At 52.8% G+C, this 24648-nt stretch overlaps 1 protein-coding gene across 1 annotated transcript in view; it reads right to left on the bottom strand.

The window, feature by feature from the left end:
• LOC116828228 (butyrophilin-like protein 9) overlaps positions 1 to 24648 on the bottom strand; it is a 100447-nt gene that overhangs the window by 44350 nt on the left and 31449 nt on the right. The window contains 8 exon segments of the mRNA XM_075070512.1: positions 404 to 697; positions 1714 to 2007; positions 15148 to 15313; positions 15504 to 15651; positions 15653 to 15773; positions 16039 to 16203; positions 16882 to 16908; positions 17057 to 17073. Of these exon segments, the coding sequence (XP_074926613.1) occupies positions 404 to 697; positions 1714 to 2007; positions 15148 to 15313; positions 15504 to 15651; positions 15653 to 15773; positions 16039 to 16203; positions 16882 to 16908; positions 17057 to 17073 (1232 nt within the window).

Here is a 24648-nt window from a genome sequence, read left to right on the forward strand (position 1 = left end):
TAACCCTGTCTTCAGAGGTTGTTAAGAAAAGGTTGGACAAACCCCCTGTCTAGGGTTCTTTGGTCCTGTCTCAGTGCAGGGGCTGGACCTGATGACATCTTGAAGTCCCTTCCAGCCTGACATTTCTATGATGTCTTTGTCCCCAACCTATCTGGACTGAGCCATCTGAGCTGAGCTGAGTGAAAAGTAGGAAACGGGGAGGGGTTCCCTGTGACAAATTCTGAACAAAGATGCTTTGTTAGAAATTTTTCATTTCAGATTTTGAAAATGGATGATTTTTAGCTGTAAGATTTTCAGGTGTTTGTTATTTAATTGTCTATTCACCACCCCTTTGCCACCATGCTGAGTTGCTGGGCAGGGCCGAGCTGGGATACGGGCACATGCACACACACACTGGCCTTACCAGTGACGCTGAGGTGCTGGGCAGGGCTGTGCTGGGATCTGATCACCTGGTTGTTGCTGTCCTTGATCTCATATGCACAGGAGTAATTCCCGGCGCCATCTCTGGACACCACATGGTAATAGTCATAGGTGACCTTCTCCTCCAAACCCATCTGGGATGAAACCTCCTCCCCGTCCTTATAGAAGACGACTCGTGTGGCTGGAGTCTGGGACAACACGGAGCACTGGAGCTGTACAGAGTCCCCAGGCTGGGCGGACGTCTGGCTCAGGTAGAGGGTGGGGACAAGAAGAGCACCTGGGAATGAGAATGGAGCCAATGGTGGCACCCAGCATTGTTAGTGGCACTGGAAGTCAATGGTGGGTGCGTCTGTGCCATGTCTGGGATAGAGGATCTGATTCCAGATGGGGGGACGAGCTCTCTCCAGTGCCCAGGGCATTTATTACTCGGTATCTTTTGGGTTATGTAAGAGCCTAAGGGCTCGGCTGGTCTGGTCTCCTATTGTCTGGCACTGTGCCCTCTCCTAGAACCAGGGGCCCTGGCAAAGGCAACCCGCTGACCCAGCTGGGGCAGTACAGCCAGGAGAGAGGTGACCCCTTAGAAAGGGCGGCCACTGGCCATTGGGGGCTGTCTAGGGCACGGTCCACACCTTGGCCTACCCCGATAGCCCATGGAGTAAAGGCCAGTTGTTGCCTCATGGAGCTCATCAGCCAACAGCCAAGGAGCTGTGTCCAGTCCCTATCCCCTCTGACATCTGCTCTAGCATCCTCCCTGTCCTTGTGCCCCTCCCGCCCCCCAGCTGGCACAGGGGGCATCAAGGGCAATTCCAGGCCCAGGCTAAGGAGCAGGAGCAGGGAGCAAATCCCCCTTTACCAGGAATCACCAGGGTGATGGGACCCAGTTCTGAACTCGCAGGGGAATTGCTTCTGCCGCTGGGCAGGTCAGTGTCTGCCCAACACCTTCCCCACCCCAATGCTACTGCCTTGGCTGGCAGCATCCTCTGCCCCTGCAGCTCAGGCAGTCAGAAAAGACAGGCAGCCACGACTGAAAAGCTGCCTCCTGGCTTGGCCAGCCCCTGCAGGGCTGGACACCGGGTTGTTGAGCGCGGCTTCCTGGCCCGGGTCATATGGGAGCTCAGCCTGCGTGATCTAATTTTCTCTTCTGACCATACCCTTTTGAAAGCCCCATCTTTGCTCTGCCACTGACCCCCACTCACCTTCCCGGGATGCTGAGCAGGGATGAGCTGATATGGTTACACACACAGACACACTCACACAGAGAAACATACGCACAGAGACACACACACACCTTACCAGTGATGCTGAGGTGCTTGGCAGGGCTGAGCTGGGATTTGGTCATCCTGCTGTCGCTGTCCTTGATCTCGTACCCACAGGAGTAATTCCCAGAGCTGTGCCCGGATACCACAAGATCATAGTCGTAGGTGATTTTCCCCACTAAGCCCGTCTGAGATGAAACTTCCTCCCCGTCCTTACAGAAGATGATGCGCGTGGCTGGGGTCCGGGAGAACACAGAGCACGTGAGCCGCACGGAGTCCCCTGGCCAGGCGAATGTCCGTCTCCGGTAGAGGATGGGGGCAGGGAGAGTGCCTGGGAAGGGGAATGGGTCAGACCTGTCAGTGGGGTTGTCGGTGATGCCGGGCGCTGTGGGTGGGGCAGGAGGTAAATGGTTTGTGGGTTTGTGCCATGTCTTGGATAGTGGCTCTGATTCCAGCCCAGTTGGGCAGATGGGGACCACCTCTCTCTGATTTCATTCCCCTGGATCATTTAAGTTGTGCAAGAGCCTAAGAGCTCATCTGGGCTGGGCTCCCATTGTCTGGCACTGCACACTCTCCTAGTTCAAGGGGCCCAAGCACTGGCACCCCACTGACCCAGCTGGAGCAATACAGCCGGGAGAAAGGTGACCCCTCAGTTAGGCTGGCCCCTAGCTTTTGGGGGTTGTCTAGGGCCTGGCCAACACTTCGGCCCACCCCCGTAACCCATGCAGTGAAGGACAGTCACTGCCCCATGGAGCTCGTCAGCCAATTGCCAAGGAGCTGTGTCCAGTCCCTAACCCCTCTGACATCTGCTCTAACATCCTCCCTGCCCTTGTGCCCCTCCCACCCCACAATCCCCAGCTGGCAAAGGGGCACTGGGAGCAATTCCAGGCCCAGGCTATGGGAAGGCGCTGGAGCAGCAGCAGGGAGCAGGTCACCCATTCCTGGGAATCACCAGGGTGATGGGACCCACCTCTGAACTTGCAGAATTGCTGATGCTGCTGGGCAGGTCAATATCTGCTCACCACCTTCCCCACCTCTGCAGTTCCCCCTGCTGCTGCCTTGGCTGGCAGCATCCCCTGCCCCTACTGCCCAGGCACCCAGCAAAGAAACATGGCCACAACCAAAAACCCACATCCCAGCTCAGTCAGCCCCTGCTGGGCACAGCTCACTGGTCCGGGTCATATGGGAGCTCAGTCTGGGTGACCTAATGGTTCCTTCTGGTCGTTCCCTCTCGAATGCTGCCTGTCCACCTAGTGCTGACTGTTAATGGTGCTGCTGATATTTAAGGACAAGGCGCAAGCTTCATCCATGTGTGGGGGGGGGGGCAAGGGGAGCTCCAGAGACAGCCCTGCGGCCAGGAAGGGCTGGGAGCCGGTACCATGGGAAGGTAAATCCCTTGGGGTCAGAGCCGTGGTGTTCTCTACTTCCCAGGGCCAGTGCCCCAGGGGTGGGATGGGCTGTGGATGTGACTCTCTTCTTACCCACATGTCACAATGGAGAGAGGCATCAGGGCAGGAAGGGGTCAGCTGGGAGACCTGCGCCCCACTCAGCTCTCACACAGCCCCATCCGCCTTCCTGTGTCATTGTCCCTGGCACCGCACTGAGCAGGGCGCAGCCCAATGTGTAGTGGTTGGAGGCCTGGAGATGGAGGTGTAAAGGGCCTTCGGTAGATTGGGGACAGACTGACAGATGGACTCACCAGGAGCTGAGCAGATCTCCTGGCTGCTGGGGCTCAGCGCTGGGAACAGAAAGGTGACGTGTGTTCAGTGCTGGACTAGAATCTCCCCTGCTGTGAGACACCCTGAATAGCCGATGAGGTTCTGCTCCCTGCATGAGCACAGCCCCCTGTTCCTGCCCGACCCATCCCACCAGGGGCACCCCCCTCTTTCCCGCTCCATGAGTCTGTGCCAGGCACTATTCAGAGCCCTGACCCCCCCCTTTTCCCCCACTGCTGGTTCCCTCTGGAGGGTTCCCATGCCCCCAGGGGATCAGCACTGAGCGTCTCTGTACACGGTTCTGCTAACAGCCTGACAGCACCAACTTTCATCCCCAGCCGTGATAACTGAGCTCAGCCCCTCACTTCCCCAGCAGAGCCTGCAGCAGGAAACATGCTAGGGACAGACAGAGAGTTGGGCCCAGACTTGATGAGGACGTTTGAGACACAGGCTCAAAGCAGAACCCATGATCCCAACCCGTCCTGAAAACACAGATCTGGGGTTAGATCCAAGCTATGTGATTTGGGTCTGGTCCTATAACGAGTCAGACTTGAGCCCCAGACCTAGAATTCTCGAATTCTGGGGGAATCCAAAACTGTGTGTAGCTGGTCAAATAGCTGGGCTGGTCACAGTGTCCAATGGGCTCTTATGTGCAGCAGAGACAGGCAGAACAAGACCCAAGGGCTGGATGATGAATCTGAGCAAACTCCAGTGAGAAAGGAGGCAGCAGTTTCTCCCTGTGCTGGGGATTAACCCCTGGTGCCAGCTCCCAAGGGAAGTAGGGGAGTCACAGCCAGGCTGGAGGTCTTTCTGGGGGATGCTTTAGTCAAACACAAGTGACTAGGCTCAGTGCAGGGGAACTGGGGGAAGTTCTCTGCTCTGGGCTATCGGGGGGTCAGACTGGATGGGCTAATGGTGCCTCCTGGCCTTAAACTCTGTGAAGCTGTGACGGTAACCCCAGTCTGGGCCGACTGCTAGCCCTGGCCTATCCCCAGCACTGAGTTCTGGCCCTGTGCTGGTTTGGGACAGTCCCACTACCTCGAACATCACAACAGCACAAACCTCTCTGCCACTGAAGGAGATTTGCCAACAGTCAGAGCCAGGGGCTGCTCTCAGTTCTGTTTCCTCCCAACCTGCTGTGAATTAGCACAGGGGTCCCAGATACTCACCGGGCAGCAAGAGGCACAGAGACAGGATCATCAGGGTGGTAGGGGAGCCGAGATAGACGGAAATGGCCCAGCAATGGCTGCTCCTGATAGTTGCTTCCTGCTCTGACCTGCCCCCTCTGCCCCTGCCCCCCTCTCCCTCAGGGTGGAAGGACCCTCTCCCTGTTCAGCGTCTCTACCAGCCTCTCAGGGCTAAATTGTGTGCCCAGACGCTGTCGCTGCTCTGAGTCCCCGTCAGGGCCATATGGCTGAGGCAGCAGGGACACCGCAGCCCCTCTGTGCTCTGCCTCGTCCTGTCCTCATGTCTCAGCGTCACCGCTCCCTGTTTCCTGTCCACCCACAGCATCTTTATTTAACGCCGGAAGCCTGAGAATCAAACACACACCAACTGCACCTGTAAAAACCCTCCCCTGACTTAGTAACAGAAGGGAGCACAGGCCTAGCCTGGCTGGAGGGTGTAACATTTACCACACCTCGCCCGTCCATAGAGCTCAAAGTGATTTAGGCAGGAGGGAACCAGGTGGAGAAACTGAGGCATATGAAGGTGGGGACATGAATGGCCGGAGGTCACCCAGGAGGGCAGAATCAGGAACAGAGGTCAGGACTCCTGATTTCCAGGGCAGTGCTCTGTCCACTAGGCCACACTGCCTCTCTTTACCCCAGGGACCAGCGTGACAAAGGTATTTAGGCACCTAGTGCTGCAGTCAGGTGCCTAGTGGGATTCATTAGAGCTCCTAGGCAGGCTGGGTGCACAACACCTGTTGGCAGCCAATGAGAGTTAGGTACGTCACTCCCCTGGGCACTCTCTCAGTCGCATAAGGCATCCATCTGCATCGCTGGGCTCCTGAATCTGGCCCCAGGTGCTGAAAGACCCGGAGCAGTTGAGAAAAGGCAGCTCCTTCTCCGTGCAGAGCGGGGCCAGGCAGCCCTCAAACTGCCTGCCCTTGTGTGTGAGCCGTGCTCTGCATGGTCGCTGGAAGGTCACTGCTGGGACAGCGGCTGTAGCCATGTGTCGCCCGAGGAGCTCTCAGCCATCACCTCAGGGCCACATGCTGCAGACTGTGGGGAGGCAGCGCAATCCAGTCCCCAGGCGTTAGGGGCACTGGGCTCCATCCCCCTCTGCCACTCCCTTGCAGGGGCACTTGGGGCAGCCAATCCCCACCTGTCCAGCCCCGCTTGGCAATGGACTGTGAGCTCTAGGGCTGACAATGCTATCTCAGAACTGAGCCCACAGCCCAGGGCTCCAGTGACTTGGAGCTATTCACCCAAAGCTCCCACCTCCCAGAAACCCTCCCCATCACGTCCCTCCCCCCGCTACTCTGGGAACAGACTGAGCCTTGGGGAGCCTGGGCCCAGCTGACACCAGACAAGTCCCAGTGAGAACTGAGAGGCCAATTTCTGTCCAGGCAGGTGATTAAGTCTGGGACAAATCACTCAGGGCAGGGGGGATTCTCCAGCATCAGAGCCAGGCTGGAGGCCTTCCTGAGAGAGGCTTTGGTCTCACATGAGCTATTGGCTCAATGCAGGAGGTTGGGAGAGTCTCTGGGCTGTCCAGGTCAGACTGGCTCAGCTAACGTCCCTTCTGGCCCTGGAAGCCAACACACAGGGGCTGTTTGTGTCCCATGGTGGGGAGAGTCTGGCTGGGATCGGCCAGAAAACACAGAGCAAGTGTCAGAGACACAGGCTGGGAAATAGGCTGCAAGGGCTTCCTTGATCTCACAGATGGCCCACCCCCTCCTACACCTGGACCCTGGGTTGAATCCTGCCTCCCTTCCCCAGCCCAACCCCGCAGGCAGTAAGGGCAGAAATTAGACCCGTCTCCCTGCCCTGCAGTGGATATTGATGAGGCCAAATATTGTGGGACTAGAGAGCGACCAGCTGCTGCTCAGAAGATGGAAGGGAGAGGAGAGTCGGTGCCATGAGCAGTGACTCTCTGCACACACAGTCTGGCTGCACTTGCAGGATAAGCCATCAGCACCCTGAGCATCTACAGAGTATCTTGTGCAGACACCTCTTCCCCGGCTCTGCAGTGAGCTCACCCTGGCCTGACCACAAGCTAGCAGCCCAGTGGGGCGGGGGTGAGTCACAGGCTGTGATGTGGGATTGAAGAACCCGCTCTCACACTGTGATATTTCTGGCCCAGCCAGTGTCTCTGTGGTTCGTTCTCTCCGTCTCTGACATTCTCCAGGGGATCCTGGCTCTGAAGCCCAGGAGCTGGGCGTCTGAGCAGTGACAGAGCAGCCCTCATAGAGTGCGGGAAAGTGAGAGAGTCTCACCGGGCTCAGACCAAAAGTCCCTGGACATCTCCTGTTGTGATGGCTCCTGGAAAGGATAAAACCATGAGGTGGTTTGTGGACTTTAGAAAAGTAAACCCATCTCCCAGCCTGGCCTGTGCCCCAGACCCCGAATACAAGTTACCTACCGCTTGTAACTGCTGTTCTTTGAGATGTGTTGCACATGTCCATTCCACTCCAGTTGTGTATGCACCCCACATACAGTTGCCGGAAAAATTACCCTCAGTGGCACCCAGCAGGGGCAGCTCAAACGCCCTCTGCTGCCATGTGCTCATAGCGCTTGTATAAAGCGCCCACTTTGTGTCCTACTGAATGAGTCTAATATATTTGAGGCCATTGATTATGGGGTTGCACAGGGAAGATCCTTTCTTTCCCTCTCATGGGCAACAGATACCACCAAGTATCCTGGGGGGAGAAAAGGGGATGTAAAGAAACTCATAACCCTGGGCAGGAACAAAGTATCTGAAGTCAGAGGAAGGGACATGGGGAGCTCCTTCAAAGTCTTAACTGGGTCCATAATTGTGTAATTGAGAGGCAGGGGAACTTTTGAAGGGCCTGCAGTGGCTCAAGTATTGACTAGGCTGTGGGAGGACTCCTTCACTACCTCCTTCTGTATGCCTAGATTTAAGGCCACCCTCTTCTTATGACCTTCTCATAAACAAACTAGGGAAATACAACCTAGGTGGATCTACTATAAAGGGGGTGCAAAATTGGTTGGAAAACCGTCCCCACAGAGTAGTTATCTGTTGTTCACAGTCAAGCTGGAAGGTATTGAGTGGGGTCTAGCAGGGATCAGTTCTAGTTCTGGTTCTATTCACTATCTTCATCAATGATTTAGATAATGGCATAGAGAGTACATTTATAAAGTTTGCAGATGATACCAAGCTGGGACGGGTTGCAAGTGCTTTGGAGGATAGGATTAAAATTCAAAATGATCTGGACAAACTGGAGAAACGGTCTAAAGTAAATAGGATTGTAGTGAGGCAGTGTAGCTCCCCTCTGCCCCGGAGGAGGAAGAGCCCATCCAGAGGCCAGAGTGGGCAGAGATAGGGAGTTCAGAGCTCACCCCTCAAAGGGTCAGGCAGTGACCTGGAACTATAAAAGCCAGCCCTCAGAGCTCAGGAGGAGCCCAGCCGCCAGAGAGAGCAGATGTCCCTGGGGGAGCCCAAGACTGGGAAGCTCCTGCGGCCCGAGGCGGCCACCCAGACTGGCTGGAGCTGCCCTGTGCCCGCTACCCGGAGGAGCTCCAGAGCTACCCTGTGCCCGTTATCCAGAGGAGCTACCGGACCTGCCGACCAGCCTCTGCCCCGACGAACCCATGCTCCTGGACCCCCCAGAGGCCAACGCCAGGACCCAGGTAAGGCCCAAGGGGGAGTACGGAAGTAGCCCGGGGGCAGCTGACCCCAGTCTGGCTGCAGCATTACCGGAGCCTATGTCAGTATGTTGCGGCCAGGATCCCCACTGACTAAGCGGCGGATCATCAGCCGCTGCTAGGGTCCCGGGCTGGGATGCAGTGGAGTGGGAGGGCCTGCGTCCCCCCTGCCACCCAACTCTGGGGTGGCAGACTCCCCCTCTCCCTGGCCTGAGGAGGCTGGAGCCTGTTATCACTGCTCAGCCCTGCCTGAGGGCCTGAGCACCCCTGACTCAGCATTTGTTGCCCCGTCCTGACCGAGGGCTGGGCTTAAAACTACTATTACTCCTCAGCCCTGCCTGAGGGCCTGAGCCCCCTGACTCAGTGGCTGTTGTCCCACTCAGACCTAGGGCTGGGTCTTGTAACTGTTATTACGGCTCAGCCCTGCCTGAAGGCCTGAGCCTCCTGACTCAGTGGTTATTGCCCCACCGGAGCCAGGGCCAGACTTAACCACATTTCAGCCGACTACCACAAGGGCTACCGAGGGAGATCCCCTGGCTGGACTAATTCCCTGGACCCATCGGTGTGTAGTGAGCCAGCATGGCTCCCCTCCGCCCCGGAGATGGTCGAGCCCCAGTGAACTCTTGTATAAGGATGAAATTCAATAAGGACAAATGCAAAGTACTCCACTTAGGAAGGAACAATCAGTTGCACACATACAAAATGGGAAAGGACTGCCTAAGCAGGAGTACTGTGGAAAGGGATCTGGGAGTCATAGTGAATCACAAGCTAAATATGAGTCAACAGTATAACACTTGCAAAAAGAGCAAACATCATTCTGGGATGTATTAGCAGGAGTATTGTAAGCAAGACACAGGAAGTAATTCTTCTGCTCTACTCCACGCTGATTAGGCCTCAACTAGAGTATTGTGTCCAGTTCTGAGTGCCACATTTCAGGAAAGATGTGGTCAAATTGGAGAAAATCCACAGAAGAGCAACAAAAATGATTAAACATGACCCACGAGGGAAGATTGAAAAAAATTGAGTTTGTTTAGTGTGGAGAAGAGAAGACTGGGAGGGGACATGATAACAGTTTTCAAGTACGTAAAATGTTGTTACAAGGAGAAGGGAAAAAATGTTCTTCTTAACCTCTGAGGAGAGGACAAGAAGTAATGGGCTTAAATTTCAGCAAGGGAGGTTTAGGCTGGACGTTAGGAAAAAATTCCTGTCAGGGTGGTTAAGCACTGGAATAACTTGCCTCAGGAGTTTGTGGAATCTCCATCACTGGAGCTTTTTAAAAGAAGGTTAGAGAAATACCTGTCAGGGATGGTCTAATACTTAGTCCTGCCCTGCGAGCAGGGGACTGCCCTAGATGACCTCTCGAGGTCCCTTCCAGTCCTATGATTCTATGATTCTTTAACAACTCCTGGTGCACGTTATAGTCATCGGGGGGAAGCGACACCCCCCGTCTCCTGAGGCTGCCTCATCGGGGAAAAGGAAGAGGAGGCCAGCATCGGCTGTGGATGTTCTTGCTTACTTTCTGCACTAGCATGATCTCCTTTAGCCAGCTCCAGTAGTTTGGTACCAGGCTCAGTACCGGAGTCCGGACCAGGTGCCGCCTTCTTTCCGAGGCAACCAAATAGGAGCACCTGGAAACTGGGGGAAAACCCCAGAGGTTCCAAAAGGGCAGCTGGGCTGGCGTAGGTCCCCAGTGACCTCCTGGTCACTCGATGTTACTCCTGTGCCCGAGTCCATGGAAGGATGGAAATGCCAGGAGCAGCAGCGAAAGCAGCTCCTCGGATGGGAGGAATAGAACCCGATCTCCGACTTGGAAGAGGTCGCGTCTCTGTCCGGTGACCACTGGGTTGCCATTCCTGCCAGTGCTAGAGACTGCTGCAGTGGTGGAGAGATTCACACAGTGGCAAACGTAGCTGGTTCCCCCTTTGACAGTACCAAAAGGTGCAGTACTGAACATTGAAATGACCCAGTGGGTTCACTCCTGTCCACCAGCACCAATAATGCCGACTCCTGAACTGCTGACAATACCGGTACTGACAACAAGAGAAGGTCCCTGGCAGTAGCAAATGCCTTCAGTGTGGTTGGTACTGAGATAGTAGAGGTACTCCACGAGGCTGCAGATATAGAAGGCTCTTCTGGTGCCAGAGTTGATGGTGGTTGTCTAGATGCCGGAGTGAAAGGTGCTGACTGCTGCAGTACTGAGGCAGAGGACTGCTTTGGCTCAGAACTCATTCTACTCTGAACTCCAGGCCTGGCTGTTTTCAGAGCCGGGGATCACCCCCTTTCAGCTGGCTGTTTCTTATGCCTGTTTCTAGGCACTGGAGATGGTGATTGGTGCCAGGACTCTGGTACATAGCAACACTCCTTACCAATGCTGAGGAATTTGGTGCTGAGTCTGATCAGCCTGGCTCAGATGCAGGTCTCGGTGCCACCTCCATGAGCAGGAACTTGACCCTGGCCTCCCAGTCCTTTGCGTGAGGCTTAAACTCCTTGGAGATCTGTCAATGGTCCCCAATATGAGCTTCTCCCAGGCACCTCAAGCACCTGGAGTGAGGGTTCCTCAGGGGCACAGTCTTGTGGCAGGAGGTGCAGGGCTTAAAGCTAAATTACGGTAACTAATTTACTAAACATCATTAAAATGAACTCACACAAGCTAAAACAAACTATGACTCACTATGTACAATAACAAGAAAGTCCACTGAGAGAACTGGCAGATACAAGGAGAGCAGTTCCAGCAACTGTCTCAGGCAGTAAGAAGGAGCTGAGGCGCCTGGAGTCGGCTGGGCACTTTATACCAGTGCTAACAGCGTGCAGCAGCAGAGGGTGCTCGAGCTGCCCTGACAGATCCCACTGAGGGAAAATTTCTGGTGACCATGAGTGGCGTTCGCAGATCCATAGAGTGGAATGCGTATGGGCATTACTTAGAGAAGAATCCTCCTTTCCTGGCAGCTCTAGCTGGGCTAATGCACAAATATCGTGTCAGTTATGAGGCTGACTGCTCCTCTGTTCCCTCACTGGGTGACTCTCCTTCAGGCCTTCCCCTCTCAGACCAGCCCTGGGCCACAGCCCCCTGTGGACTGGCTATGCTGACCCCCAGCAGGTCTGGACTTGGTACCTGCAGTTCCACCCACTGGAGCAGTGACCAGCCATGATGGCAGTGACTCATACAGCTTCTTACAAAGTCTTGTTTGATCTCAACAACTGAAGCCAGGTGCAGCCAGAGAACAGGGTTTAACACAGTAACTGGGCTCATTGCAGGTTTATCTCATCCCTAGACCTAGGCAGCCTGTCCTATCCTAGGCCCTTACTTCTGGGGCTGGGGCAGTCTGCTCCCCACAGTCTCTGCATCCCCCTCCCTGTCCTTCCGGGTCTCTGTCAGTGCAACACAAGGTCTCCGTTCCTTCCTGGGTCCTGAACCTGGTTCACCACGGGTGGCTCAGCAAGGGGCCAAAGGGGATGTCACAGCGGATGGCCCTGCAGTGTCTCTGATCCCTTGCAGTGTTTGCCAGGAGGTGGGGACGGGGAGGCAGCCAACCTCAGCTTGAATTAACTCCTTAATCCTTTGTATTCATGCAGTGACCCCGCAGAACAGACAAACAGAGCAGACAATGTTCAGAGGTTATTCCAGGGCAGCTCCAAACCTATCACAGCCAGTGATTCTCATCTGTTCCCCTAACTCCAGGCGCCAGGGTGGAAATGGCTGGTTTGGGTGCTGGCTACAGCAGGAGAACAGTGTTCTCACACCATAACACCTCCCTGGGGTTCACCTCCACCAGCTACAGAGAGTTAAAATGCCCATGGCACAGGCACCCTTGTCTCCACTGGGATCTGACGTTGAGAGCGCTTCCTGGGCCCTGCCAGCTTGTGGCACACAAACGCTTTTTACCCATTGTGGACCCAGCATTTGTGGTTGGTGCTGCCCAGGGCTCACCGTCCCCCCATTTGCTGCTGGGTCCCATCAGTTCTGGTGTCCCATGTTTAAGAAGGATAAATTCAAACTGGAACAGGTTCAGAGACGGGCTACTAGGATGATCCGAGGAATGGAAAACCTGCCTTATGAAAGGAGACTCAAAGAGCTTGGCTTGTTTAGCCTGGCCAAAAGAAGACTCCGGGGGGATATGCTTGCTCTATATAAATATATCAGGGGGATTAACGTTAGGGAGGGAGAGGAATTATTTAAGCTTAGTACTAATGTAGGCACAAGGACAAATGGGTACAAACTGGATATTAGGAAGTTTAGACTTGAAATTAGACGAAGGTTTCTAACCATTAGGGGAGTGAAGTTCTGGAACAGCCTTCCGAGGGAAGTAGTGGGGGCAAAAGACTTATCTGGCTTTAAGACTAAGCTTGATAAGTATATGGAGGGGATGTTATGATGGGATAGTTTAATTTGGGCAATTGATCTTGGATTATCAGCAGATAAGTCTGCTCAATGGTCTGTGAGGGGATGTTGGATGGGATGGGAACTGAGTTACTGCAGAGAATTCTTTCTTGGGTGCTGGCTGGTGAGTCTTGCCCACATGCTCAGGGTTTAGCTGATCGCCATATTTGGGGTCGGGAAGGAATTTTCCTCCAGGGCAGATTGGCAGAGGCCCTGGAGGTTTTTCGCCTTCCTCTGCAGCGTGGGGCATGGGTCGCTTGCTGGTGGATTCTCTGCAGCTTGAGGTCTTCAAACCACAATTTTGAGGATTTCAATAACTCAGTCATGGGTTAGGGGTTGTTATAAAAGTGGATGGGTAGGGTTCTGTGGCCTGCCTTGTGCAGGAGGTCAGACTAGATGATCATGTTGGTCCCTTCTGACCTATGAGTCTATGAGACCTGCACTAAACCGACAGCCAGGCCCTAGGGTTAAATGAGCACACCCAGCAGTAAAGCCAGACACAGTGCATAGGAGCTCTGGGGTCACACTTTACAGCTCCACACACAGACACAAGCTAGAAACTGACTTTTTGCTTTAAACCAAAACTGAGATTCTCCCCCAATCCCAGGAGCTGGGGCTTTAAAGGAAACAGCAAATACCATGTGTCATGGATCCACAGCTCTGGTGCTCTGGAACAGTCCCTGGGAAGTCCCCTTCTGTGTGTCAGCCCATGTCGGGTCACATTGTCCATAGGCTAAGCCACTTGGCTTCACCGCCTCCTGGGACCGAATCTCAGAGCTTTCAGCCCCCCGGCTTCATGCTGTGAGCTCCCCTCAATGAGTCCATCTGAGCTGGACACCTCGGGGAGACTTGCATACCCAAAGGGAGCAGTGCACCCCCAACTCCCTGGCTCTGGAGTGACTCTCAGCCAGCACTGTAACAGCAGGGGGGTTTATTAGGTGTTTAGAACACAGTATAGGAAGTTGTTAGTTTTAACACAGAGAATCAAAAGTTCCAGCATATTCCATCTGGGTGAGACCAGAGTAGGGCGACCAGATGTCCCGATTTTATAGGGACAGTCCCCATTTTGGGGTCTTTTTCTTATATAGACTCCTATTACTCCCCACCCCGGGCCTAATTTTTCACATTTTCACTCTAGTCACCCTAGTCCAGAGACATCAGACCCTTCTTTAGTCCCAGTCCAGGAGCTTCTCTCTGCCTTCAACAGCACAAATTTAACAACCTCACCTGGCCCTTCCCCATCCTTTGTCCTCCAGCTGGTCACACCCAGCTGACTTCCCAAGGTGGGTGGGGCCATCCATGGTTATCTGTTGCTAGGTGCCAAATATCCAGGCAATTGCAGCTGTCATTATCTTCTGAGTCTCCAGGGGCTCCAAGCCCAGGTAGCTGTAACTCTGAGTCTCTGCAAAGAATATACACCCTTCCCCCTACCACCTAGTTAACCATGTACCACATGGGGGAAACTGAGGCACACACCGTAATTATTCAAAATATGAAAAATTCTCACTTTGTGACACCATGAGACTTGACAATGTTGCAGCTGGCAGCCTGTTCTCCTCTTGCACCAGAGCCCCCTTGCTACAATTTCCAACAGTATCTGAACTCCCCATGTCCTTTTTCCATGAGAAGCTTCTGCAGCATCATCCATCGTCCCTGCTGCCAGTGAGACCAGCCACCCCTGCTACAGCCCAGGGGAGGGCTCTGGTGATTGGGGGGTGGGTTCAGCCCCCAGGGTGCTGCTCAGTGTGAGGCTTTCACAGTCCAGTCTGATACACAGAGGGCCCAATCCTGTCACCCACTCGCACAGCCTGAGGCTGGCAGGAGCAGCGTGTGTGTCTGCAATGGGAGTGAGTCAGTGCTACTGCGAGACCCTTCTCCCCTGCATCCCCCAACCAGTGTGTATTGAATTTCCTACATTTAACAGTGGCGTTAACGCAGTTCCATCCAATCAGCACATTCCAATGTAACTGGGGGTCGGGTCAAAGTGTTATCATAAATCACTGCAGTTTTCCTTTGAGTTTAGGGGGCAGAAAACTTCTAACATGTCTCCTTTTCCCCATATTCCCTGTGAGTGGAGGTTCTTTCCCAGGTGTTGGTGTTTGGGTCTGATTCCCGCATCGTATTTCCTGGCCCTGGTATCCCTGAAACAAGAGTCAGCTCCAGAGACCCCTCGGGAGTCAAGTTCTGAGTGTTTCTCTCTATGTGATTCCCTTTGCCCCACAAGAAGGGTTCAGAACTCAAGATTTTGATGTTTCTTTCCCCCCTTGTCTCTGGGGCCTGTTTGCAGTTGTGGAGGCTCCTGCTCTGTTTTATTCCCCATCCTCAACTTGGGATGCAGGTTGGTAGGTAGACACTTTTGGATTTATTGCATTCCACATGAGCTGTTTTCTTTCACTTCCTTCTCTCCAGGTCCGGGTGCTGTCCAGGTGCTGGCGCTGTTTCTCGGGTTACAGGTGGCCCTGTGTTTTTTCCTACCCTTCTCTGTCCCTTAGGGCAGGGGGTTGTGCAGGGGCTGTGGGATCTCCCTGAATAACAGATCCACTAACTCCTAATTTCTGTGGAAATCCCAGTCGCTGGGGAGGGGCAGATGCTGAGGGGTTTTCCCTGGTCCCTCCCTGCAGCGTGCCCAGGGCTGAGGAACGGGATCAAAGTCTCAGAACCTTCCACAGGAATCTCCAGAAAAAGGGCCATTGAACTGAGAGTATGGCTACACTTGCAGCTGTACAGCGCTGCCGCAGGAGCGCTCCCGCAGCAGCACTTTGAAGTGCAAGTGTGGTCACAGTGCAAGCGCTGCAGGTACTTCACCTCCCCCTGGGGATTAGCTTGCAGCGCTGTTTTTTTCACACCCCTGAGAGAGAAAGTTGCAGTGCTGTAAAGTGCCAGTGTAGCCAAGGCCTCACACTATAGAATGAGAGATGCCCCCTTCTAGATACAGATACATCCCAATCACTGTCGATGTCACACCCCAGGTCTGGATCACAGTGTCGGCCTTCCTGGGGTGATACTGGGGTGATACTGCCCCCCTACATCTCCCCAGAGCCCAGCATCCCCTCAGGAGGTCTCTCCAGTCTCTCCTGTCTCACTGTGCCCCTCACAGTCTCACTCAGCACCGCTAGCTCCCAGTCCAGTGTGTCCCCCACCTCCAACTCCCAGTACCCCCTACAAACGCCATCTTTACAGGTATGTCTTCACTAGCAATGTTAAAGTTCTGCTGCAGGAGCGCTTTAACATTGCTGTGTAGTTGTGGCACCAGCACTAGGAGAAAGCTCCCCAGCGCTGTAAAAAACCCAACCCCAGGAGGGCTGCAACTCCCAGCGCTGGTGCACTGTCTACACTGATGCTTTACAGCGCTGAAACTTGCAGTGCTGGGGCGGGGGGTGTTCCACACCCCTGAGTGAGAACGTTGCAGCGCTGTAAAGTAGCAGTGTAGACAAGGCCAAAAGCATAATGATTCCTGGACACAAACCCCTCCTTCCCCAGGGCTATCAGGGCTCCAGATAGACCAGAGGGCCAGGGAGATTGGGGGTCATGTTGGACTCTTCTGCCATCGCCATACACGGTGTTTTCAGGGTGTTTCCAAACTGGCTCCAGGGTAATGCGGACTGGGGAGAAAAACCAAAATATCCCCATTAGCCATGGGCCCATCAGGGACCTCACGATCACACAGGAGAGATTCCAGCCAGCATAGCCAGAGCAAAAAACAAGAGTATTAAAGTTGCAGTGACTAGTGGGACTGGCATTGCTAGCCTGGATCTGGCCAGGAGCTCCAGGGCTGTGGCAGGGTCAGGTCACTGAGCTGGTGGGGAGGTGGAGGCAGCTGGAATGGGGGTTGGGCTCCTTGCTTCCTCTCACTCCCCCCTGCACAGGATCAGTCCCTGAGAGGCACTAGGTCTCTAGGGGTCCATGGAAGGTGCCCAGAGAGTGAAGACTGTGCAGGCTGTGGAGGGAGGGCTGAGTGGGGCTGTTGGGGGAGCTGACGGGGTAGGGATGGATCATCGCTGAAGGACCAATGGAGATGTGGGGGGGGTGTCAGGACTAGCTGAGGAGGGCGTGGGATTGCAAAGGAACTGCCCGGAGGTGAGACTTATAGCTCAGGGCAGCATGTTCAAGACCATTCGCCACATCCAACACCATGGCTCTGCAGCCAGCCCTGCCCTGCCCTTCCCTGCCCTGCTCTGGCTGCCCAATGGGGACCCCACACCTCTGACAGCTCAGCTACATAATGCCAACACCACTAACCCCAGTGCAGCATCTGCTTAGCCCCTCACAGCCCCACTCACCCATGTAGCTCCAAGCCCTCCTGAAATCTGCAAAGGAAGAGAAACAAACATGATCAGGGGCCCAGCAAACACAGAGAACTTGCTGCCATGGGATGTGCTGTTCTGGGGGAGGGTCATAGGCGAATAGAAAGAGACCAAGTGATATGAAATGTGACATGAAAACACGTTCTCTTACCTAGCACTGTGACCGCCCTGTCTGAAATGGAAAGAGACAGAGTTTTTCACTGTCATTTAGGCAGAGGACTCAGTTCTGGGGGCAGCTCTGTGATCCTGTGATTTCTTTACACATAGTTCATGGGCTCTCGCTGCTGAAGGAGAAATGTCCCGGCTGTTTGAACTGAGAGACAGGTAGGGTGACCAGACAGGAAATGTGAAAAATCGGGACAGCGGTGGGAGGTAATAGGAGCCTATATAAGAAAAAGACCCCAAAATTGGGACTGTCCCTGTTGTGGAAGTAGATCAAAAACTGACAGGGATTTCAATGCAAACAGTCACCTCTGTGAGCAAGAGTCAGGCTAGCTGTAACCCTAATAACGCAAGGATTGTGTGAGGCGAATGGGGAAGAACTATGTGAGAAGTGGTTGCAACATTGTGTCGATAATGAGGAAGGTAGACTAGCGTCTAAATAGAAGTGAGAAAAATAAGATATCAGGATGGCCTATGTATAAAAAAATGCAGCTGTTGCTTATTATTGTATGTAACAAAAAGTATAAATGCTCGCTGTAATTGTTTACCTGTAGAGATACCTGCCTAGGTGGGGGAAACCCTGTGTCCTAGCGCACTCCCTCCCTCTATGCAATTGTTTGAGAATAAATAAAGTATCTTACTTTGCTGCACCCAATCAAAAAGTGAGAACTAAGTTTTTCTCCAACACTATAAAATCAGGACATCTGGTCACCCTAGAGACAGGCTCTTTCATCCAGAGACCAGAGATCTCTGCTAATAGTAATGACTGGCCCTCAGGGATGCCTTTATATTGTCTCAGCATTGGGGACTGGAGCAAATGTTGCTCTCAGAGACGTTGCTGTAAATCCACAATAACTACATGTGCGTCACTGGAGTGTCTCTGAATTTACATTGATGTCATCCAGAACAGAATTCAGGCCTTAAGAAGCTGCTGTTTGGCTGTGGTGGCCCCCAGCAGATTGGGAATTTTAAAGGGACACTGGTAGGATACAAATTTGGATGGGATTTGCAAAGCATCTGGCCTTAGTGGAAGACTTGAGTCTGCATCCCAATACAGCTCTGACAGTCTCAACTCTTCCATCCAAGGGGAATTCCCTTTTTGTGTTGCTAATAACCTTTGGAGCATCAAAGCTACCCACTGCAGCAGTCACCTATAGAAAGCAGCTTGCTCCTCCTATTGTATCAGAACAATGTAATTGGCATTGGATTGTCAAAGGCCAGGTGACACCTGGTTGTCTATCCAGACATGAGAGCAGGTCACCGTGTGTCTGCTGCAGAGAGCTCCCAGTTCTGCCGTGGGACTGGAGTGGCTCTAACGTGACTCTGAGTCAGGGTGGGCAGTAGCGAGCAAAGTGAAATGAGGCTGCTCCAAACTCTGGGTTCATCTACACTGCAGCTGGAAGTGAACTTCCCACTTTGGGCAGCAGACACATGCTAGCTGTGCTCAACCCAGTGTGCTAAAAGCAGCCAGGAAGCTGGGAGTAGCAGTTGCAGTGGCTTGGGCTTGCTGCCTAAGTACAAAACCACTTGGACCCCCCATACGAAGTTAGGCGGTTACCCACAGCCACTGCCTGTGCTACCCCCCTATGACATGCTGTACCTCAGAGTAGCATCTTGGAAACCCTCTATTCACCATTGTCATATATTTATGGTATGTTTTCTACAAAGTATCCCTTAGTAGGTGTCATTTTAAAATTCTTGATCTGTTCAACATTAATATCTTGTTGAATTGTGTGTGCTATGACTGTATGTGAGGTTCTGAAGTATTGCTGGCTATGGGCATGTCTGCCGCAGCTCCTCCAACACTGTAATAAAACCACCCCCACGAGGCGAGTAGCTACCAGCGCTGGTCCACTGTCTATACTGCCACTTTACAGAACTGAAACTTGCAGTGCTTGGGTGGAGGGGGGATATTTTTTCACACCTCTGAGTGACAATGTTGCAGTGCTGTAGAGTGGAAGTATAGACAAGGCCTGAGTTCTGAGGTTGGAAACACCCACAACCAGCCTTTCAGGTACAAGAAAGAACCAGCCAGACAGCATTAATGGTTCATCAACACTCATGGAGGAAAGAATCCACTATCGCAGAGACTGTAGGCAACAGAGACTGCTTGACCAATGGGGGCTGCCTGATCCCCTCATCACAGCAAAGATTCTTTCCATGAAGCTGGAAGAAAGTATAAAAGAGGGGAAGTGACATCATCACTTGGCCTCTCTCCACTCCCAACTCAACACCTGGAGGACAAAGACTTTGAACTGAGGAAGGGTGGGCCCAGGCTGGAAGGCAGTCCCAGCCTGTGTATTGAGGAACTGTAACCTGCTTGGAACATCTGTCAGGGTGAGACACTGCCTGATTCAAACCCTGTTCAGTCTGTAGAACTCAGACTGCAAATTTATTTTTATTTTTTGAGTAACCAACTTTGATCTCTACACTTGCTAATTATAATCACTTAAAATCTACCTTTCTGGAGTTAATAAATCTGTTTTATATTTTACCTACAACAGTGTGTTTTGGTTGAAGTGCTTGGGAAATCTCAGCTCAGGTTACAAAGGCTGGTGTGTGTCTGTGGACTGGGTAATGAACTTAACATTGGCCAGGCTTCTGACAGTGCAGGATGGTACAGTTCTGGGATGCAAGATTGCAGAGCTCGGGTGTGGGGGAAGTGGCTGGAACCTCCCTATTGTTGGTTCATGAGTGGCTGGGAGATCTTCACATAACTCAGTTGGGTGTGTCCCTGCCTGTGGATGGCTGTGTAAGTGCAATGCCTGTCAGAGGTTCAAGTATCAAAGGGGTAGCCATGTTAGTCTGGATCTGTAAAAGCAGCAGAGAATCCTGTGGCACCTTATAGACTAACAGACGTTTTGGAGCGNAGAATCCTGTGGCACCTTATAGACTAACAGACGTTTTGGAGCGTGAGCTTTCGTGGGTGAATACCCACTTCGTCAGCTGTGTCTGACGAAGTGGGTATTCACTCACGAAAGCTCACGCTCCAAAATGTCTGTTAGTCTATAAGGTGCCACAGGATTCTCTGCTGCTTTTGTCAGAGGTTCGTAGCTTGAGATCAGCATTACAGTGTGAGAGGCAGTTCACGTTGCTGCATTTGTTCAGGGTCAATGGTCCCACAGTCCAGGTTACACCCTGGAGATTACATCATACCCACCCACACTGCTATTGTTAGCACACTAACTCAAGCAGAGCTAGTATGTATCTGGCTACCCATGCCAGGAAGCTCGCTCCCACCTGCAGTGTAGACGTACCCAATGAACCAAGGGTCTCAGAACTGACAGAATGTTGAAACAAAACTGTTGGTAATGAACAGCAGATGAGGTCCATGATCAGCCCCTAAACAGAGCCCACAATTTGCCCCTGGGGGCAGCACTTCCATCTGATGGGCCTGCTGGGAATGAGGGGAGGGAGTATCATACCCAAATATGAATCACGTAGGGAGAGGCCTGCAGTCCCGTAGTCTGTCACCCAGCCTCAGACCCCCTATTTCTGTGCTGGGCAATCCCTTTGTGGTGCTGATTTGTGTAACTCTAGGGTTAGTACTTGGCAGGAGTTTAGCTGGGGAATGGCTCCATGGGGCTGTGTGGCACTGGAGTTACTGTCCACATCAAGAGCCGTGAGTTCAGGTCCTGTCTCGACTCCTAGTGGAACAATGTGGGTGGTGGGGCCCATCAGAATGCACCTTACAGAACGTAGCAGAGTTTGAAGGCTCTTTTCATTCAAGTTCCAGGCCTAGACGAGGTGGAAAGGAAATATGACAGGACTGAAGAGCTGAGGGCTCGGGTAGCAGGGAGGCTCTGGGGGACTGAGGGATGCCATAAGAGCTGGGGCTGGTAGAGGAAGCTCAGAGCTGGGATGTAGGGGGCTGCAGGGAGTGGAGGCGTTTGTCCCATGGTGATCCCCTGCACAGCTCAGTTCTGGGGCCCCTACCAGTGACCTGGCATGTATGGCGTGTGCGAGGTCACGCTGTGCAGAGGACACAATTCAGAGCCCGGGGCAGCACTGAGCAAGACAAAGCAGCTGACATCTGGCCGGTGAGATTGCAGGTGCATAATGCCACCATTAGCTATAGGTTGGGATTGAGGGGCTCTGACAGAGCTATGGGCCTGGGGAGTCGTGGATGGGAATAGCAGGGGGCTGCAGGTGGGGATTGAGAGTCACAGGCAGACCTGTATATGTGGGAGCTCAAGACTGGGATTTTGGGAGGCTGCAGGTGGGCACAAAGTGATCCAGTTGAGCTGGGTGCAGGCAACTCAGCATTGGGGAGCAGGGATTGTGCGAGTCTCAACTGAGATGTCTCCACAGACCTGCACGGAGGAAGTTTGCACAGCACCTAACTAAGCGCCAGTCTACACTAGAAGCGCTACCTCGGTGCTGCTGCACCACTGTGGTGTGTCTGGAAAAGACGCTTTATGCCGATGGGAGAGAGCTCCCCCGTTAGTGTAGCTAATTCAGCTCCCTTGTCTCTGTGAGTGGAAGAGCATCTGCCCCTGACGTAGCGCAGTCCACACCTGTGCTTAGGTTGGTGTTTTTTGACACTTCTGAATGATGTCAGTTATACCACCCTAAGCCCTAATGTAGATCTGCCCCATGTCCCGCCATTCTCTGCGCACTAGAGTCACTTTCCGTCATTAAGCAGGATACTGAAACCTGAGCTGCAAACTCTGCAGGTTTTGTTTATTTCCTGGGAATGGGGAGATGATCATGAAGGTGACTGAAATCCATAGAGCGCATGTGGTGATTTTCCTATCACATGACAGTGTGAAAGCCCAGACACATGCTTACTAGGGATTAGCCAAGTACCTGACTGCAAGAAATGGTTACTCACCCTGTGCAGGAACTGTGGTCCTTCGAGATGTGTCCCTATGGGTGATCCACTTCCCGCCCTCCATCCCCTCTGCTTCAGAGCTCTCTGCTGGGAGCTTTGCAGCAGAGAAGGAACTGAGGGTGGTTTGCCCATGCAGTGCTATAGAACAACGGCAGGGGGCATGAGGCGACTAGTACACACACATGGGCTGAACGGACACTCTTAGGAGAAATCGCCAATCAAAGGCACAGGGGGCACTAGCTCACCTGGGGTGGATCTCCTGCAGGGACATTAACCGAACCATCCTTTCTTCTGAGGTGCTGAAATGAGAAAGAGAAAAGAGTTAGACACATAGACATAATGTGTGCCCCATAATGAGTGGGGTTAGTTACAGACACATCCACAGCCACAGACTCAGCCAGCAGCTTTGATAGGAGCAGGGCTGGAGGTTAATGATACGCATCGACACAGCAGCCCTGGGATTTGCAAAGCATCTCACCTTGATGGAAGACATAGATCTGGATCCCGACACAGCTCTGACATTCTCAACCCTTCTGTTTCACAGGAATTCCTTTTCTGTGTTACTGGCAGCCCTTTGGAGAATCAAAGCTACACACTCCAGGGATAAGCAGGGAATGGACATGCAGACGATTGGGGCTCACATCTGGGATCTGGCCTTAGCAATAAAGCATGGAAACATGAGCCACGTTCTGGGAAATGGCCCAGAAGACCATGCACAGCGGCAGTCATCTATAGAAAGAGGCTGGCTTAGTGCTGCCTCCCCTGTGTTAGCTGCTCCTGCTGCCTGACTCTGATCTCCTGGTAACATGACCTGCTGTCCTCTCCTGACTCTCCATCTGCTCTTCTGCACCGTCTCGATCTCTGATCTTCTTGTAGCCTGCCCTGGCCTGGCTCCTGGCTTCTGATCCCTGTTCTGATCACTAGGCCTGACTGCCCATGTCCTGCAACTGTCCATGATTTTTCCCTAGTGGAACATTTGAGGAACTGTCAGGCCCAACGGTTAAGATCCCGTCCCTTTTGGTGGCCCCAGATGACCCCATAATACAGTCATTCATTGCCTCCTGTGATGTTTGTGCCTATGCCAAGGTGACACACACACACCTTTGATCTTCTCCATCCCTTGGTCGTCCTGTCTCAACTCTGGGTGATTATCACTGTAGACTTTATTGTAGAAATTCATAGCAATACTGACAATAGTAGACACTTTACCAAAATGGCTGTTTTTGTCCCCAGCACAGGCATATCCTATGCTATAGGAATGGCCCAACCATGTGTAAATCATGCAGTCCATCTCCATGGCCTTCCAGAAAGTTTCACTTCTGATCAGGGGCCTCAGCTCATGGCGAGTTCTCATGTGAGGCCCTTTGCCTGATGGGGGCCCACATGTGTCTTTTCTTAATTTACCCTTCCAAGTCCAGTGTGCAAAAGCAAAAGACCAACCAGATCCTCGAACAGTAGCTGCGATGTTACATCAGCCACCACCAGTGTGACTGGTCCATATAACAACATAGACCATACATCTGTGGATCAAAGACCGTTTTCCACTAACTAAAGGTACCACTCCTGATTCCACCTGCAATTACCTATGTCCTCTCCCATCCCAGCCACCTCAGACCTAGTACAGTGGATTCCTCATGACAGCAAGGCCCCATCTACTCAGTGGAGGTTCTCCATGAATCATCTCTGAACAGACAGACCCTTTCACAAGCTGGACTTTCCATTTCTAGGACTCTTTAGGATACAGCAACAGGTTAACTCAGGCACTTTTGCACATCAACTACCTCATTCTCTGGAGATACACCTGGTGTTTCATGTCTCACTTTTGAAACCCTACATGGGAAACACTTTTGGATGACTGTGCTACCTTATCTGGGAGGGATACGGCCCTGAGAACATCTGAGGGATGGTGGAAAATATACACACTCCTGTGCTAGTATGAGCATTCCATAAGAATCATTCCAAAAAGCCTGGTCCAAGGGACTGATACCAGGGAGATGTCTTGAAGCCTGGTCCACAGGGCTCTTCTGAGCCAGTAAGTTTCAACCCACCTCCCACTGACCTGCTGACAGCTACCAGACCTACAACTTCAACTGTAACAGAGGACTCCATTTCGGGTATCTGATTGGTGGAACGCTGTGGGTTCTGATTGGTTCTCTGCTTCTATTTAAATGAAGCACGGGACTAGGAATTTTTCCATGCAATTGGGGTATTTCTTGCTCAGGACTGGTTCCCTTCTCCCACCTGCTCCTTCTCCCTGACTCTGATCTCCTGGGAACCTGACCCTGCTGCATATTCACACCTGACTCCTGCTCCTGCTCCGACCACTAGGTTGACCACGCATGATACTTGAGCAGAGCTAGCATGAGTCAGCTACCCGAGCTAGGACGCTGATTCGAGCCAAGGGTTTCAGAACTGATAGGATGTGTCAGACAAAATTGTTGTTAATGAACAATAGACAAGGTCTCAGATCAGCCTTTAAACAAATTGCCCCTGGGGGCAGCACTCCCAGCTGATGACCCTTCTGGGAATGAGGGGAGGGAGTGTCATATCCGAACATGTATCACGTAGAGAGAGGCCTCCAGTCCTGTAGTCTGTCACCCAGATTTAGACTTTGTATTTCTGTGCTGGGCAATCCCTTTGTGATGCTGATTTGTGTAACTCTAGGGTTAGTGGTTGGCAGGAGCTTAGCTGGGGAAGGGTCCGTGGGGCTGTGTGGCTCTGGAGTTACAGTTCATCCCTAGAGACAT

Source organism: Chelonoidis abingdonii, chromosome 11 (genome assembly GCF_003597395.2).
Source record: "Chelonoidis abingdonii isolate Lonesome George chromosome 11, CheloAbing_2.0, whole genome shotgun sequence".
Lineage (NCBI taxonomy): Eukaryota > Metazoa > Chordata > Testudines > Testudinidae > Chelonoidis > Chelonoidis abingdonii.